General features: G+C 43.1%; 1 protein-coding gene across 1 annotated transcript in view; it reads left to right on the forward strand.

Annotated features, from left to right (window-relative positions):
- dapk1 (death-associated protein kinase 1) overlaps positions 1–17,363 on the forward strand; it is a 194,688-nt gene that overhangs the window by 142,703 nt on the left and 34,622 nt on the right. The window contains exons 21-23 of the mRNA XM_084181176.1: positions 2,945–3,161; positions 14,382–14,567; positions 15,352–15,549. Of these exons, the coding sequence (XP_084037302.1) occupies positions 2,945–3,161; positions 14,382–14,567; positions 15,352–15,549 (601 nt within the window). The remainder of the gene's footprint in view (positions 1–2,944; positions 3,162–14,381; positions 14,568–15,351; positions 15,550–17,363) is intronic.

Raw genomic sequence — 17,363 nt, forward strand, 5'->3', positions numbered from 1 at the left:
TGTTTAAAATATGTTAGCAGTTGAAAAATGTAGGATAACATTTAAAATGTTACATAAACTATGCACAGTGTTGTGACAATCTGCAAATAGTAGAATGTATGAATGACGGGAATAAATAGGCAGATAAATATAGGTGTTTCTGACCTACTGGTTGACCTTTTCTTGTGGCAGCAGGTCACACATTTTGCTGCTGTGATGGCACACTGGGGGATTTCACCTAACATAATTGTCAAAATTGTATTGGTTTTCAAATTGTTTGTGTGTTTGTGTAATTTGAATTGAATCTCTATCTCTGTGCCATAAAGTACACTGCTCAAAAAAAATTAAGGGAACACTTAAATAACACAATGTAACTCCAAGTCAATCACACTTCTGTGAAATCAAACTGTCCACTTAGGAAGCAACACTGATTGACAATACATTTCACATGTTGTTGTGCAAATGGAATAGACAACAGGTGGAAATTATAGGCAATTAGCAAGACACCCCCAATAAAGGACTGATTTTGCAGGTGGTGACCACAGACCACTTCTCAGTTCCTATGCTTCCTGGCTGATGTTTTGGTCACTTTTGAATGCTGGCGGTGCTTTCACTCTAGTGGTAGCATGAGACGGAGTCTACAACCCACACAAGTGGCTCAGGTAGTGCAGCTCATCCAGGATGGCACATCAATGCGAGCTGTGGCAAGAAGGTTTGCTGTGTCTGTCAACGTAGTGTCCAGAGCATGGAGGCGCTACCAGGAGACAGGCCAGTACATCAGGAGACGTGGAGGAGGCCGTAGGAGGGCAACAACCCAGCAGCAGGACTGCTACCTCCGCCTTTGTGCAAGGAGGAGCAGGAGGAGCACTGCCAGAGCCCTGCAAAATGACCTCCAGCAGGCCACAAATGTGCATGTGTCTGCTCAAACGATCAGAAACAGACTCCATGAGGGTGGAATGAGGGCCCGACGTCCACAGGTGGGGGTTGTGCTTACAGCCCAACACCGTGCAGGACGTTTGGCATTTGCCAGAGAACAGCCACTGGCGCCCTGTGCTCTTCACAGATGAAAGCAGGTTCACACTGAGCACATGTGACAGACGTGACAGAGTCTGGAGACGCTGTGGAGAACGTTCTGCTGCCTGCAACATCCTCCAGCATGACCGGTTTGGCGGTGGGTCAGTCATGGTGTGGGGTGGCATTTCTTTGGGGGGCCGCACAGCCCTCCATGTGCTCGCCAGAGGTAGCCTGACTGCCATTAGGTACCGAGATGAGATCCTCAGACCCCTTGTGAGACCATATGCTGGTGCGGTTGGCCCTGGGTTCCTCCTAATGCAAGACAATGCTAGACCTCATGTGGCTGGAGTGTGTCAGCAGTTCCTGCAAGAGGAAGGCATTGATGCTATGGACTGGCCCGCCCGTTCCCCAGACCTGAATCCAATTGAGCACATCTGGGACATCATGTCTCGCTCCATCCACCAACGCCACGTTGCACCACAGACTGTCCAGGAGTTGGCGGATACTTTAGTCCAGGTCTGGGAGGAGATCCCTCAGGAGACCATCCACCACCTCATCAGGAGCATGCCCAGGCGTTGTAGGGAGGTCATACAGGCACGTGGAGGCCACACACACTACTGAGCCTCATTTTGACTTGTTTTAAGGACATTACATCAAAGTTGGATCAGCCTGTAGTGTGGTTTTCCACTTTAATTTTGAGGGTGACTCCAAATCCAGACCTCCATGGGTTGATAAATTTGATTTCCATTGATAATTTTTGTGTGATTTTGTTGTCAGCACATTCAACTATGTAAAGAAAAAAGTATTTAATAAGATTATTTCATTCATTCAGGTCTAGGATGTGTTATTTTAGTGTTCCCTTAATTTCTTTGAGCAGTTTATAATGTCAAAGTGGAATTATGTTTTTAGAAACTCTTGAACCCCTTGACTGTTTTGTTGTGTTACAGCCTGAATTTAAAATTGTTTTGTCACTGGCTTACACACAATACCCCATAATGTCAAAGTTGACATTTTTTCAAATGAATATAAAATGAAACGCTGAAATGTCTTGAGTCAATAAGTATTCAACCCCTTTGTTATGGCAAGCCTAAATAAGTTCAGGAGTAAAAATGTGCTTAACAAGTCACATAATAAGTTGCATGGACTCACTCTGTGTGCAATAATAGTGTTTAACATAATTTTTGAATGAGTACCTCATCTCTGTACCCCACACATTCAATTATCTGTAATGTCCCTCAGTCGAGCAGTGAATTTCAAACACAGATTTAACCACAAAGACCAGGGAGGTTTTCCAATGCCTAACAAAGAAGGGCACCGATTGGTAGATGGGTAAAAAAAAAAAAAAAAAAAGCAGACATTGAATAACCCTTTGAGCACGGAAAGTTATAAATTACACTTTCGATGGTGTATCAATGCACCCAAAATACAGGCGTCCTAACTCAGATGCCGGAGAGGAAGGAACGTGCTTGTGTATAATTTCTGGTTATTGGTCCATATAATAACGATATGGTACAAAATATATTAATAGTAATTAAATACAGTTGTATTATTTTGCACCGCTGAAAGTGCTTTACATTGTAAGTAGGAAAACTCACCTCATCCATTTGAGTAGTGAAATGCATCCTTCTTTCCTCCCTCCTTCCTCCCTTCCTTCCTTCCTTCCTTCCTTCCTTCCTTCCTTCCTTCCTTCCTTCCTTCCTCTCTTCCTCCTTCCTCCGTCCTTCCATCTTTCCTCCCTCCTTCCCCCTCCTTCCTTCCTTCCTCCCTTCCTCCCTCCTTCCTCTCTTCCTTCCTCCTTCCCTCCCTCCCTCCCTCCCTCCTTCTCTTTCTCAGCATATGACAGAAGGGAAATGTCAGTTCATAAAAGTTTAAACCGCTACCTCAGGTCTATAGTAGTATTTCTCTTCACTCAGGAGTTGTTATATGATCTGATTGCCCCCCCCCTCCCCAGAACAACCATAAAGGCAGCTACATCCAGGCCCTGCGTCCCACCAGCACCCCCCAGCCCCGGGTCAAGCTGAAAATGCTGGGCCACTGTGGCTGTGGGAAGAGCTCCCTCCTGGAGAGTCTGAAGTGTGGCATCCTGCGGAGCTTCTTCAGGAGGAGACGACCACGCGGCAACAACACCGCACGACACCCCAACTCACCCATGGACGGCAAGGCTGCAGGTAGGCTTCACACACACACACACACACACACACACACACACACACACACACACACACACACACACACACACACAGGGACACACTGATTTTAATGGCTGAGGATGAACCGTAGCCACGTAGCAACTTATCAAGGCCCAGGATAAGTTATGACTTATCTCCACCCCAACAACCCAGCTCACCATAGTGGGTTCATATTATTAGGATGTTCATGTCTCTGGCCCAGGCCTGTGTTTGACAGGAAAACAGTCAGTATGGTAGTATAGTGTATAGTCAGTATGGTAGTATAGTGTGTAGACAGTATGGTAGTATAGTGTATAGTCAGTATGGTAGTATAGTGTATAGTCAGTATGGTAGTATAGTGTATAGTCAGTATGGTAGTATAGTGTATAGTCAGTATGGTAGTATAGTGTATAGTCAGTATGGTAGTATAGTGTGTAGACAGTATGGTAGTATAGTGTATAGTCAGTATGGTAGTATAGTGTATAGTCAGTATGGTAGTATAGTGTATAGTCAGTATAGTCAGTATGGTAGTATAGTGTATAGTCAGTATGTCAGTATGGTAGTATAGTGTATAGTCAGTATGGTAGTATAGTGTATAGTCAGTATGGTAGTATAGTGTATAGTCAGTATGGTAGTATAGTGTATAGTCAGTATGGTAGTATAGTGTATAGTCAGTATGGTAGTATAGTAGAGTGCTTCCCAACCTATTTTGAACCATGATTGATAATGGTGGCGGAGGGGATGGCTGCCGTTTCATGGGCTCCTAACCAACCGTGCTATTTTGTGTGTTTTCGCGTTGTTTATAACTTATTTTGTACATAATGTTGCTGCTACCATCTCTAATGACCGAAAATAGCTTCTGGATATCAGAACAGCGATTACTCACCTCGAACTGGACACATATTTTTTATTTAATAAGGATATACTGCTAGGCCCAAATCGCCGTCATTCGCATGAAGAAAAGACGGAAATACAGGGGGCGGAGATCGGGGTGCCATGTGAGAATTTGTCGGCGAGTGGGTAACCCGCCTCTACCATCCATTCTATTAGCCAACGTCACTGGAGAATAAACTGGATGATCTTCGTTCCAGACTATCCTACCAACGGGACATTAAAAAGCTGCGGGGCCAGACGGATTACCAAGACGTGTACTCAGAGCATGCGCGGACCAACTGGCAAGTGTCTTCACTGATATTTTCAACCTCTCCCTGACAGAGTCTGTAATACCTACAAGTTTCAAGCAGACCACCATAGTCCCTGTGCCCAAGAAAGCGAAGGCAACCTGCCTAAATGACTACCGACCCGTAGCACTCACGTCAGTAGCCATGAAGTGCTTTGAAAGGCTGGTCATGGCTCACATCAACACCATCATCCTGTAAACCCTAGACCCACTCCAATTTGCATACCGCCCCAACAAATGCACAGATGACCCAATCGCACTCCACACTGCCCTTTCAACATCATAGTGCCCACAAAGCTCATCAATAAGCTAAGGACCCTGGGACTAAACACCTCCCTCTGCAACTAGATCCTGGACTTCCTGAAGGCCGCCCCCAGGTGGTAAGGGTAGGCAACAACACATCTGCCACGCTGATCCTCAACACTGGGACCCCTCAGGGGTGCGTGCTCAGTCCCCTCCTGTACTCCCTGTTTACCCATGACTGCATGGCCAGGCACGACTCCAACACCATCATTAAGTTTGCTGATGACACAACAGTGGTAGGCCTGATCACCGACAATGATGAGACAGCCTATAGGGAGGAGGTCAGAGACCTGGCAGTGTGGTGCCAGGACAACAACCTCTCCCTCAACGTGAGCAAGACAAAGGAGCTGATTGTGGACTACAGGAAAAGGAGGGCCGAACACGCCCCCATTCACATCGACAGGGCTGTAGTGGAGCGGGTCGAGAGTTTCATGTTCCTTGGTGCCCACATCACCAACAAACTATCATGGTGTCAGAGGAAGGCCCAAAGAATTGTCTGGGACTCCAGTCACCCAAGTCATAGACTGATCTCTCTGCTACAGCACGGCAAGCGGTACCGGAGCGCCAAGTCTAGGTCCAAAAGGCTCCTTAACAGCTTCTACCCCCAAGCCATAAAACTGCTGAACAATTAATCAAAATGCCACCCGGACTATTTACCTTTGTTTTTACACTGCTGCTACTCGCTGTCTATTATCTATGTATAGTCACTTTACCCCTACCTACATGTACAAATTACCTGGACTAACCTGTACCCCCGCACATTGACTCGGTACCAGTACCCTCTGTATATAGCCTTGTTATAGTTATTTTATTGTGTTACTTTTTATTTTATTTTTTACTTTAGCATTTCACGGTAAGGTCTACACCTGTTGTATTCGACGCATGTGACGAATAAAATTTGATTTGATGTAATTAAGTCTAATTGATTTTGGACAATAAATTGTTAGAACAGATTAAATCTAATCCAAATCTAATCAAAGTTTATTGGTCTCGTACACAGATTTGCAGATGTTATAGGAGGTGCAGCGAAATGCTTGTGTTTCTATCTCCAACAGTGCAGTAATACCTAGCATTACAAAACAATACAGAGACAGAAATGCTTATGGGGGAGGTGTTGCTGTATATATTCAGAGCCATATCCCTGTAATGCTTAGAGAAGATCTTATGTGAAGTGTTATTGAAGTGTTATTGAAGTGTTGTGGTTGCAGGTTCACCTGGCACATCTAAAGCCTTTTCATTTGGGGTGTTGCTATAGGCCACCAAGTGCTAACAGTCAGTATCTAAATAATGTGTGAGAAATGCTTGATAGTGTATGTGATGTGAACAGAGAGGTCTACTTTCTTGTGGACCTGAAAATTAACTGGTTTTCATTAAGCTGTCCGCTCAAGAGGAAGCTTCTCACTGTAACCAGTGCCTGTAATCTGGTTCAGGTTATTATTCAACCTACCAGGGTGTTTATAAACCCTACAGGAATAAGATCATCCACATGTATTGATCACTTTTACTAATACTGTAGAACTTTGTTCTAAAGCTGTATCCGTACCCATTGGATGCAGTGATCACAATATAGTGGCTATATCCAGGAAAGCTAAAGTTCCAAAAGCTGGGCCTAAAATAGTGTATAAGAGATCATACAAAAGATGTTGCTGTGACTCGTATGTGGTTGATGTAAAAAATATTTGTTGGTCTGATGTGATTAATAAGGAGCATCCAGACGCTGCACTTGATGAATTTATGAAATTGCTTCTTCCAATTATTGATCAACATGCACCTGTTAGGAAACTGACTGTTAGAACTGTTAAGGCTCCATGGATTGATGAGGAATTGAAAAACTGTCTGGTTGAAAGAGACGGGGCAAAAGGAGTGGCTAATAAGTCTGGCTGCACATCTGAAAAGAAGAAGGAACTTTATTATGAAGCCAAGAGCAATGATATAAAGAATTATCAGAAAAATAACTGTGGAGTACTTTAAATGAAATTATTGGCAGAAATACAAATTCATCTTTCATCGAATCAGGTGGCTTATTCATCACAAAACCATTTGATGTTGCCAATTATTTTGATTACCTCATTTGCAAAGTGGGCAAACTTAGGCAGGAAATGCCAACAATGAACAGTGAGCCATCGTACTCATGTTTTAAGAAAACTAATATTGAAAGAAAAGCATTGCAAGTTTGAATTTTGTAAAGTTAGTGTGGGAGAGGTGGGAAAATTATTGTTATCGATCAATAATGACAAACCTCCTGGCATTGACAACTTAGATGGAAAGCTACTGAGGATGGTAGCTGACTCTATAGCCACTCCTATCTGTCATATCTATAATCTGAGCCTAGAGGAAAGTCTTTGTCCTCAGGCCTGGAGGGAAGCCAAAGTCATTCCGCTACCCAAGAGTGGTAAAATGGCCTTTACTGATTCTGTCAGCAGACCTATCAGCTTGCTGCCAGCTCTTAGCAAAATGTTGGAAAAAATGGTATTTGACCAAATACAAAGCTACTTCTCTGTAATCAAATTAACATGCTTATAGAGAAGGGCACTCAACATGTACTGCACAAACACAAATGATTGATGATTGGGTGAAAGAAATTGATAATAATAAGATGGTTGGAGCTGTACTGTTAGATTTCAGTGCAGCCTTTGATATTATTGTATTATTACTTGTCTAATGGCTTTTCAACCTCTGCCATATCGTGGATTCAGAGCTATCTATCTAATAGAACTCAGAGGGTTTTCTTTAATGGAAGCTTCTCTAATGTCAAACATGTAAAGTGTGGTGTACCGCAGGGCAGCTCTCTAGGCCCTCTACTCTTTTCTATTTTTACCAATGACCTGCCACTGGCATTAAACAAAGCATGTGTGTCCATGTATGCTGATGATTCAACCATATACGCATCAGCAACCACAGCTAATGAAGTCACTGAAACCCTTAACAAAGAGTTGCAGTCTGTTTTGGAATGGGTGGCCACTAATAAACTGGTCGTGAACATCTCTAAAACGAAGAGCATTGTATTTGGTACAAATCATTCCCTAAGTTCTAGACCTCAGCTGAATATGGTAATGAATGGTGTGGCTGTTGAACAAGTTGAGGAGAATAAATTACTTGGCGTTACCTTAGAAAGTAAACTGTCATGGTTAAAACATATAGATTCAATGGTTGTAAAGATGGGGAGAGGTCTGTCCGTAATATGAGATGCTTTGCTTTTTTGACACCACACTATAAAAAGCAAGTCCTGCAGGCTCCACTTTTATCTGATCTTGATTATTGTCCAGTCGTGTGGTCAAGTGCTGCAAAGAAATACCTAGTTAAGCTGCAGCTGGCCCAGAACAGAGCAGCACATCTTGCTCTTCATTGTAATCAGAGGGCTGATATTAATACTATGCATGCCAGTCTCTCTTGGCTAAGAGTTGAGGAACGACTGACTGCATCACTTCTTCTTTTTATAAGAAACATTAATGTGTTGGAAATTCCAAATTGTTTGCATAGTCAACTTACACACAGCACTGACACACACACTTACCCCACCAGACATGCCACCAGGGGTCTTTTCACAGTCCCCAGTTCTAGAACAAATTCAAGGAAATGTACAGTATTATACAGAGCCATGAGTGCATGGACCTTCTTCCATCTTATATAGACCAAGTGAAAAGCAAAACTGGTTTCAAAAAACAAATAAAGCAACACCTCACGGCACAACGCATCTCCCCCGTATGACCTACTTGTTGTGTGTATGTACTGACATGTATGTGTAACTGATAGATGCACACACACACACTACATGTTAATGTTTTTAAATGTATGTAAATTGTAAAGTATTTTGTCTGTAATGTGTTTTTCATTATTTTACATTTTACATTTTAGTCATTTAGCAGACGCTCTTATCCAGAGCGACTTACGGTTAGTGAATACATATATATTTTTATTTTTTTTATTTTTTTACTGGCCCCCCGTGGGAAACGAACCCACAACCCTGGCGTTGCAAATGCCATGCTCTATCAACTGAGCTACATCCCTGCCGGCCATTCCCTCCCCTACCCTGGACGACGCTGGGCAAATTGTGCGCCGCCCATGAGTCTCCCGGTCGCGGCCGGCTGCGACAGAGCCTGGATTCGAACCAGGATCTCTAGTGGCACAGTTAGCACTGCGATGCAGTGCCTTAGACCACTGCGCCACTCAGGAGTAAGACTAGCTGTCTTACGGTGGTTGCCATACCAACTGCTCGGCCTCCGACCGCAAGGCACTACAGAGGGTAGTGCGTACGGCCCAGTACATCACTGGGGCCAAGCTTACTGCCATCCAGGACTTCTATACCAGGCGGTGTCGGAGGAAAGCCCTCAAAATTGTCAAAGACTCCAGCCACCCTAGTCATAGACTGTCCTCTCTGCTACCGCACGGCAAGCGGTACTGGAGTGCCAAGTCTAGGTCCAAAGGGCTTCTTAACAGCTTCTACCCCCAAGCCATAAGACTCCTGAACAGCTAATCATGGCTACCCGGACTATATGCATTGTCCCCCCGTATTAAGCTGCTGCTACTCTGTTTATTATCTATGCATAGTCACTTTAACTCTACCCACATGTACATATTACCTCAATTACCTCGACTAGCCGGTGCCCCCGCACATTGACTCTGTACCGGTACCCCCTGTATATAGGCTCCCTACTGTTATTTTATTTTACTGCTGCTCTTGAATTATTTGCCTATTTTTTACTTAACACTTTTTTATTTTTTTATTTATTAAAAAAAACTACATTGTTGGTTAAGGGCTTGTCAGTAAGCATTTCACTGTAATGTCTACACCTGTTGTATTCGGCACATGTGGCAAATAAAATTTGATTTGTCACCATTGGCGTCGGCTAATGGGGATCCTAATAAATCAAATAATCAAAAAAGTAAAAAGAAAGAAATTAAGAAATATCAGAGTCGGGAATATACATTACACACACACACACACACACACACACACACACACACACACACACACACACAGAGGAGAGAGCAAGATATAGACACTGAGTGTACAAAACATTAGGAATACCTTCCTAATATTGAGTTGCACCCCCATGTTGACTCCAATGCTTCCCACAGTTGTGTCAAGTTGGCTGGATGTCCTTTGGATGGTGGACCATTCTTGATACACACAGGAAACTGTTGAGCGTGAAATACCCAGCAGTTTCTTGACACAAACCGTTGCAACTGGCACCTACTACCATACCCCGTTCAATGGAATTACAGTGCCTTTAGAAAGACCCCAAATGTTGTTGTGTTATAGCCTGAATTTAAAATTACATTTAGATTTATCACTGACTTACCCCCTAATGTCAGACCCCATGAACACAGATTCAACCACAAAGACCAGGGAGGTTTTCCAATTCCTCGCAAAGAAGGGTACCTATTGGTAGATGGGTAAAAAATTAAAAAGCACAAATTGAATACCCCTTTGAGCATGGTGAAGTTATTCATTACACTTTGAATGGTGTATCACTACAAAGATACAGGTGTCCTTCCTAACTCAGTTGCCGGAGAGGATGGAAACTGCTCAGGGATTTCACCATGAGGCCGATGGTGACTTTAAAACAGTTACAGAGTTTGGTGGCTGTGATAGGAGAAAACTGAGGATGGATCAACAACATTGTAGTTACTCTGCAATACTAACTTAATTGGCAGAGTGAAAGTAAGGAAGCCTGTACAGAATCAAAATATTCCAAAACATGCATCCTCTTTGGAACAAGGCACTAAAGTAATATTGCAAAAAAGTGTCAAAGTAATTAACTTTTTGTCCTGAATACAAAGTGTTATGTTTGGTGCAAATCCCATACAACACATCCTGTACCACTCTTGTCACGATCGTTTACTGATGAGACGGACCAAGGCGCAGCGCAATAAGCGTACATTTTATTACGTACTTAACACTACACAAAACAACAAACAAACGATACGTGAAGTCCTAGGTTACACAAAACAAACCTTTACATTTACGTCATTTAGCAGACGCTCTTATCCAGAGCGACTTACAAATTGGTGCATTCACCTATATAGCCAGTGGGATAACCACTTTACAATGTTTATTTATTTTTTAAAATCATTTTTATTATATAGAATCTTTTTTTTTTTTTTTTTTTTTTTTTTTAATTGGGGGGGGGGGGTGGGTTGGGGTAAGGGGGTGTAGAGGATTACTATATCCTATCCCAGGTATTCCTTAAAGAGGTGGGGTTTCAAATGTCTCCGGAAGGTGGTGAGTGACTCCGCTGTCCTGGCGTCGTGAGGGAGCTTGTTGCACCATTGGGGTGCCAGAGCAGCGAACAGTTTTGACTGGGCTGAGCGGAACAAGATCCCACCCAGACTGGTGCCAAACGGCTGCCTAAGTATGGTCCCCAATCAGAGACAATGAGCTACAGCTGCCTCTGATTGGGAACCACCCTGGCCAACATAGATCTACACGATCTAGAAAACACAACATAGAAAATATGACATAGAAACTCCACACCCTGGCTCAACATTTAAGAGTCCCCAGAGCCAGGGCGTGACAACTCTCCATATGTTCAAGCATAGTGGTGGCTGCATCATGTTATGGGTATTTTTGTAATCATTAAAGACTGAGGAGTTTTTCAATATAAAAAGAAACAGGCAAAATCCTAGAAGAAAACCTGGTTCAGTCTGCTTTCCACCAGGGAGATGAATTGACCTTTCACCTTAAAACACAGAGTTCCAGAGTGGCCCAGTTACAGTTTTGACTTAAATCTTTTCAGACCCAGAAATGTTCAACTATATAAAAAAAATATATATAAATATCTTATTTACATAAGTATTCAGACCCTTCGCTATGAGACTCGAAATTGAGCTCAGGTGCATCCTGTTTCCATTGATCATCCTTGAGATGTTTCTACAACTTGATTGGAGTCATTTAATTGATTGGACATGATTTGGAAAGGCACACATCTGTCTAAGGTCACACAGTTGACAGTGCATGTTAGAGCAAAAACCAAGCAATGAGGTCGAAGGAATTGTCCATAGAGTCCAATATAGTAGCCATATCTAGGAAAACCAAAGTTCCAAAGGCTGGGCCTAATATAGTGTATAAGAGGTCATACAATACGTTTTGTAGTGATTCCAATGTTGTTGATGTGACTAATATTTGTTGGTAATGGCGAGCAACCAGATGCGGCACTTGACACATTTATGAAATTGCTTATTCCAGTTACTAATAAGCACCCATTAAGAAAATGACTGTAAAAACTGTTAAATCCCTGTGGATTGATGAGGAATTGAAAAATTGTATGGTTGAGAGGGATGAGGCAAAAGAGATGGCAAATAGGTCTGGCTGTACAACCGATTGGCCAACGTACTGCAAATTGAGAAATCATGTGACTAAACTGAATAAAATAAGAAGAAACTACACTATGAAACAAAGATAAATGACATAAAGAATGATAGTAAAAAGCTTTGGAGCACCTTAAATGACATTTTGGGAAAAAAGGAAAACTCCGCTCCATCATTCATTGAATCAGATGGCTCATTCATCACAAAACCCACTGATATTGCCAACTACTTTAATGAATTTTTTATTGGCAAGATTAGCAAATTTAGGCATGACATGCCAGCAACAAACGCTGACTCTATACATCCAAGTATATCTGACCAAATTATGGAAGACAAGCTTTGTAATTTTGAAATCCGTAAAGTAAGTGTGGAAGAGGTGAAAAAAGTATTATTGTCGATCAACAATGACAAGCCACCGGGGTCTGAAAACTTGGATGGAAATGTACTGAGGCCACTCCTATTTACCATGCGCTCACGAGTGGCGCAGCGGTCTAAGGCACTGCATCTCAGTGCTTGAGGCGTCACTACAGATCCCCTGGTTCGATTCCAGGCTGTATCACAATCACCGGTCGTGATTGAGAGTCCCACAGGGCGCACAATTGGCCCAGCGTCGTCCGGGTTTGGCCGGTGTAGGCTGTCATTGTAAATAAATAAGAATTTGTTCTTAACTGACTTGCCTAGTTAAATAAAGAATAGTAAAGCCCCCTTTACTGGCTCAAGTAGCCAACCAATCAGCCTGTTACCAACCCTTAGTAAAGTTTTGTAAAAGATGGTATTTGACTAGATAAAATGCTATTTTACAGTAAACTAATTGATAACAGACTTTCAGCACGCTTATAGGGAAGGACTTTCAACAAGCACAGCACTTACACAAATGACTGATGATTGGCTGAGAGAAATTGATGATAAAAAGATTGGGGGGGCTGTTTTGTTAGACTTCAGTGTGCTTTTGACATTATCGATCATAATCTGCTGCTGGAAAAATGTATGTGTTATGGCTTTACTCCCCCTGCTATATTGTGGATAAAGAGTTACCTGTCTAACAGAACACAGAGGGTGTTCTTTAATGGAAGCCTCTCCAACATAATCCAGGTAGAATCAGGAATTCCCCAGGGCAGCTGTCTAAGCCCCTTACTCTTTTCAATTTTTACTAACGACATGCCATTGGCTTTGAGTAAAGCCAGTGTGTCTATGTATGCGGATGACTCAACACTATACACGTCAGCTACTACAGCAACTAAAATGACTGCAACACTTAACAAAGAGCTGCAGTTAGTTTCAGAATGGGTGGCAAGGAATAAGTTAGTCCTAAATATTTCAAAAACTAAAAGCATTGTATTTGGGACAAATCATTTACAAAACTCTAAACCTCATCTAAATCCTGTAATGAATAATGTGGAAATTGAGCAAGTTATGGAGACTAAATTGCTTGGAGTAACCCTGGATTGTAAACTGTCATGGTCAAAACATAATGATACAACAGTAGCTAAGATGGGGAGAAGTCTGTCCATAATAAAGCGCTGCTCTACCTTCTTAACAGCACTATCAACAAGGCAGGTCCTACAGGCCCTAGTTTTGTCGCACCTGGACTACTGTTCAGTTGTGTGGTCAGGTGCCACAAAGAGGGACATAGGAAAATTGCAATTGGCTCAGAACAGGGCAGCACGGCTGGCCCTTGGATGTACACAGAGAACTAACAATAATAATTTGCATGTCAATTTCTCCTGGCTCAAAGTGGAGGAGAGATTGACTTCATCACTATTTGTATTTGTGAGAGGTATTGACATGTTGAATGAACCGAGCTGTCTGTTTAAACTACTGGCACACAGTTCGGACACCCATGCATATCCCAGAAGACATGCCACCAGAGGTCTCTTCACAGTCCCCAAGTCATGAACAGACTATGGGAGGCGCACAGTACTACATAGAGCCATGACTACATGGAACTCTATTCCACATCAAGTAACGAGAGAGAGAGAGAGAGAGAGAGAGAGAGAGAGAGAGAGAGAGAGATCGATCTTTGATGGCAGTAAGGACTATGGTAGTATAGTTTAGTATTTCTAGACAGTATGTCTGGAAGGCCAGAGTTCTGAGAGGACAAACTGCTCTGTGTCATTGGGTTCACTGAGGTGTAACTAAATATTTACCTGGAAAATGGCTCAGGGCAGGTGACACACACACACACACACTAGTCACTCATCCACCCACCCACCCATCCACTCACTCAGGTCCATGTAATAGATGGGGCTGCTACTGTGAGTCTATATTGTTCTATGAGGTAGCAGCTCCACCTGGTGGTCAGAACGTATATTATTAGATATATTATATTATTAGATATATTATATTCACTTCTTGACTTCAGTCTCCAACCTGTACCCTGGCTGTGAGAACGTCGGTGTCTATATTCATTCTGCGTGTCTCTGTAGTGTCAGTGAGTATCTCCAACCTGTACCCTGGCTGTGAGAACGTCAGTGTGCGGAGTCGCAGTATGATGTTTGAGCCCAGCCTGACCAAGGGAGTCCTGGAAGTGTTCAGCCCCGTCACCAACGCGCTCTCCTCAGCCGACGACCTCGCCACCAGAGCCATCGACATCCAGAACACTAACATCAATGGTGAATACCCCTATCCTCTAACCCAATGGTGAATACTAGTCTGACCCCTATCCTCTAACCCAATGGTGAATACTAGTCTGACCCCTATCCTCTATCCCAATGGTGAATACTAGTCTGACCCCTATCCTCTAACCCAGCGTTTCCCAAACTCCGTCCTCGGGACCCCAAGGGGTGCATGTTTTGGTTTTTGCCCTACCACTACACAGCTGATTCAAATAATCAACTAATCATCAAGCTTTGATGTCAGCTGTCAAGTACTAGGGCAAAAACCAAAACGTGCACGCTTTGGGGTCCCCAGGACCGAGTTTGGGAAACGCTGCTCTAACCCTTAACCCCTAACCCTTAACCCTTAACCCCTAACCCTTAACCCTTAACCTGTACTAGAGGAGTTCCAGTCAAAGAAGACTGATTTGTGCTCCTAATAACTGCTATTTACTTTCAGGTTGTTTGTTTTTGTGCTGTATTCTTTCAACTCTCTCTCTCTCTCCCTCTCTCTCTCTCTCTCTCTCTCTCTCTCTCTCTCTCTCTCTCTCTCTCTCTCTGTGTCTCTCTGTCTCTCTCTCTCTCTCTGTGTCTCTCTCTCTCTCTGTCTCTCTCTCTCTCTCTCTCTCTGTCTCTCTGTCTCTCTCTCTCTCTCTCTGTCTCTCTCTCTCTCTCTGTCTCTGTCTCTCTGTCTCTCTCTCTCTCTCTCTGTCTCTCTCTCTCTCTCTGTCTCTCTCTCTCTCTCTCTCTCTGTCTCTCTGTCTCTCTCTCTCTGTCTCTCTGTCTCTCTCTATATCTCTAGGTGTAGGAGACTTCAGTGTTTGGGAGTTCAGCGGTAACCCTGTGTACTACTGTTCTTACGACTACTTTGCTGCCAACGACCCTACAGCCATTCACCTGGTGCTATTCAGTCTGGAGGAACCGTACGAGACTCAGCTCAGCCAGGCTACATACTGGCTCAACATGTTGAAGGCCTTAACGCTACCGCAGGATCCTATAGGTAGCTACCCTGTCCTCTAAACCAGAATAATCATCAGCATTTATTCAACTGTTATAGAGCTTTTCATTACAGAATCTCAGACCACCTGTTAAGCAAAATAAACAACAAGTCATTAAAAAAGAAATATAGGCTACAACAGTGGTCCTCTGTAGCTCAGCTGGTAGAGCACGGCGCTTGTAACGCCAAGGTAGTGGGTTCGATCCCCGGGACCACCCATACACAAAAATGTATGCACGCATGACTGTAAGTCGCTTTGGATAAAAGCGTCTGCTAAATGGCATATTATATTAAATTAAATTAAATTTAAATTAAATTTTTAGATCGTCTGTTTCACTGCTTCTAGATCATGTCTGTTTCAGTGCTTCTATATCATTTGTGTGCTTCTAGATTAAGTCTGTTTCAGTGCTTCTAAATCAAGTCTGTTTGAGTGCTTCTAGATTAAGTCTGTTTCAGTGCTTCTAAATCAAGTCTGTTTCAGTGCTTCTAAATCAAGTCTGTTTCAGTGCTTCTAGATCATGTCTTTTTCAGTGTTCTAGATCATGTCTGTTTGAATGCACCTTGAAGCCTCCAGATGGTCAGCCGTGGTCATGAGAGGATCTCTAAGCTCATAGCTAGATGGTCAGTAGAGGTGGTGGTCATGAGAGGATCTGGAAGCTCATAGCTAGATGGTCAGTAGAGGTGGTGGTCATGAGAGGATCTGGAAGCTCATAGCTAGATGGTCAGTAGAGGTGGTGGTCATGAGAGGATCTGGAAGCTCATAGCTAGATGGTCAGTAGAGGTGGTGGTCATGAGAGGATCTGGAAGCTCATAACTAGATGGTCAGTAGAGGTGGTGGTCATGAGAGGATCTGGAAGCTCATAGCTAGATGGTCAGTAGAGGTGGTGGTCATGAGAGGATCTGGAAGCTCATAGCTAGATGGTCAGTAGAGGTGGTGGTCATGAGAGGATCTGGAAGCTCATAGCTAGATGGTCAGTAGATGTGGTGGTCATGAGAGGATCTGGAAGCTCATAGCTAGATGGTCAGTAGAGGTGGTGGTCATGAGAGGATCTGGAAGCTCATAACTAGATGGTCAGTAGAGGTGGTGGTCATGAGAGGATCTGGAAGCTCATAGCTAGATGGTCAGTAGAGGTGGTGGTCATGAGAGGATCTGGAAGCTCATAGCTAGATGGTCAGTAGAGGTGGTGGTCATGAGAGGATCTCTAAGCTCATAACTAGATGGTCAGTAGATGTGGTGGTCATGAGAGGATCTGGAAGCTCATAGCTAGATGATCAGTAGTAGGGCTGTGGCGGTCACAACATTTCGTCAGCTGGTGATTGTCAAGCAAATAACTCTCGGTAATTGACCGTTAATTAACATAAACACATTTAGCATCTCCTGGCTTCCACACATAGCCTACAAGCCACTGATGCAGACCTTTGGAACATCTACATTTTACAAAGTCTAATAAATCCATGTAATATAGCCTACACCTTCACAATAAATCCATTATTCATTTTAGACAGGTCTAAAGAAACTTGATATTCAAGAAAATGTAGTCTATTTCAGAAGAACAGAATCGCATACTCTGAGTTGTCCTTATGTTAGGTCCTGATGTGGCTATGCCATATGTCTGTGGGCTACACTAGTTCATTTAGCAGACAAGATTTGCTTAGAATCCTGTGGCATTATTTTATAGTATTTTATAGTATGAAGAATACAATTGAACAAAGCTGAATGAAATAGAAAGGATATTTTCTCCAAACGATTTGAGGGAGTGCGCACATGCGGCTATTCTGTGTTGAGCGGTTAACAAAGAAACAGGGACTCCTATATG

This window comes from Coregonus lavaretus (genome assembly GCF_964263955.1).
Source record: "Coregonus lavaretus genome assembly, chromosome: 17".
NCBI classification, from domain to species: domain Eukaryota; kingdom Metazoa; phylum Chordata; class Actinopteri; order Salmoniformes; family Salmonidae; genus Coregonus; species Coregonus lavaretus.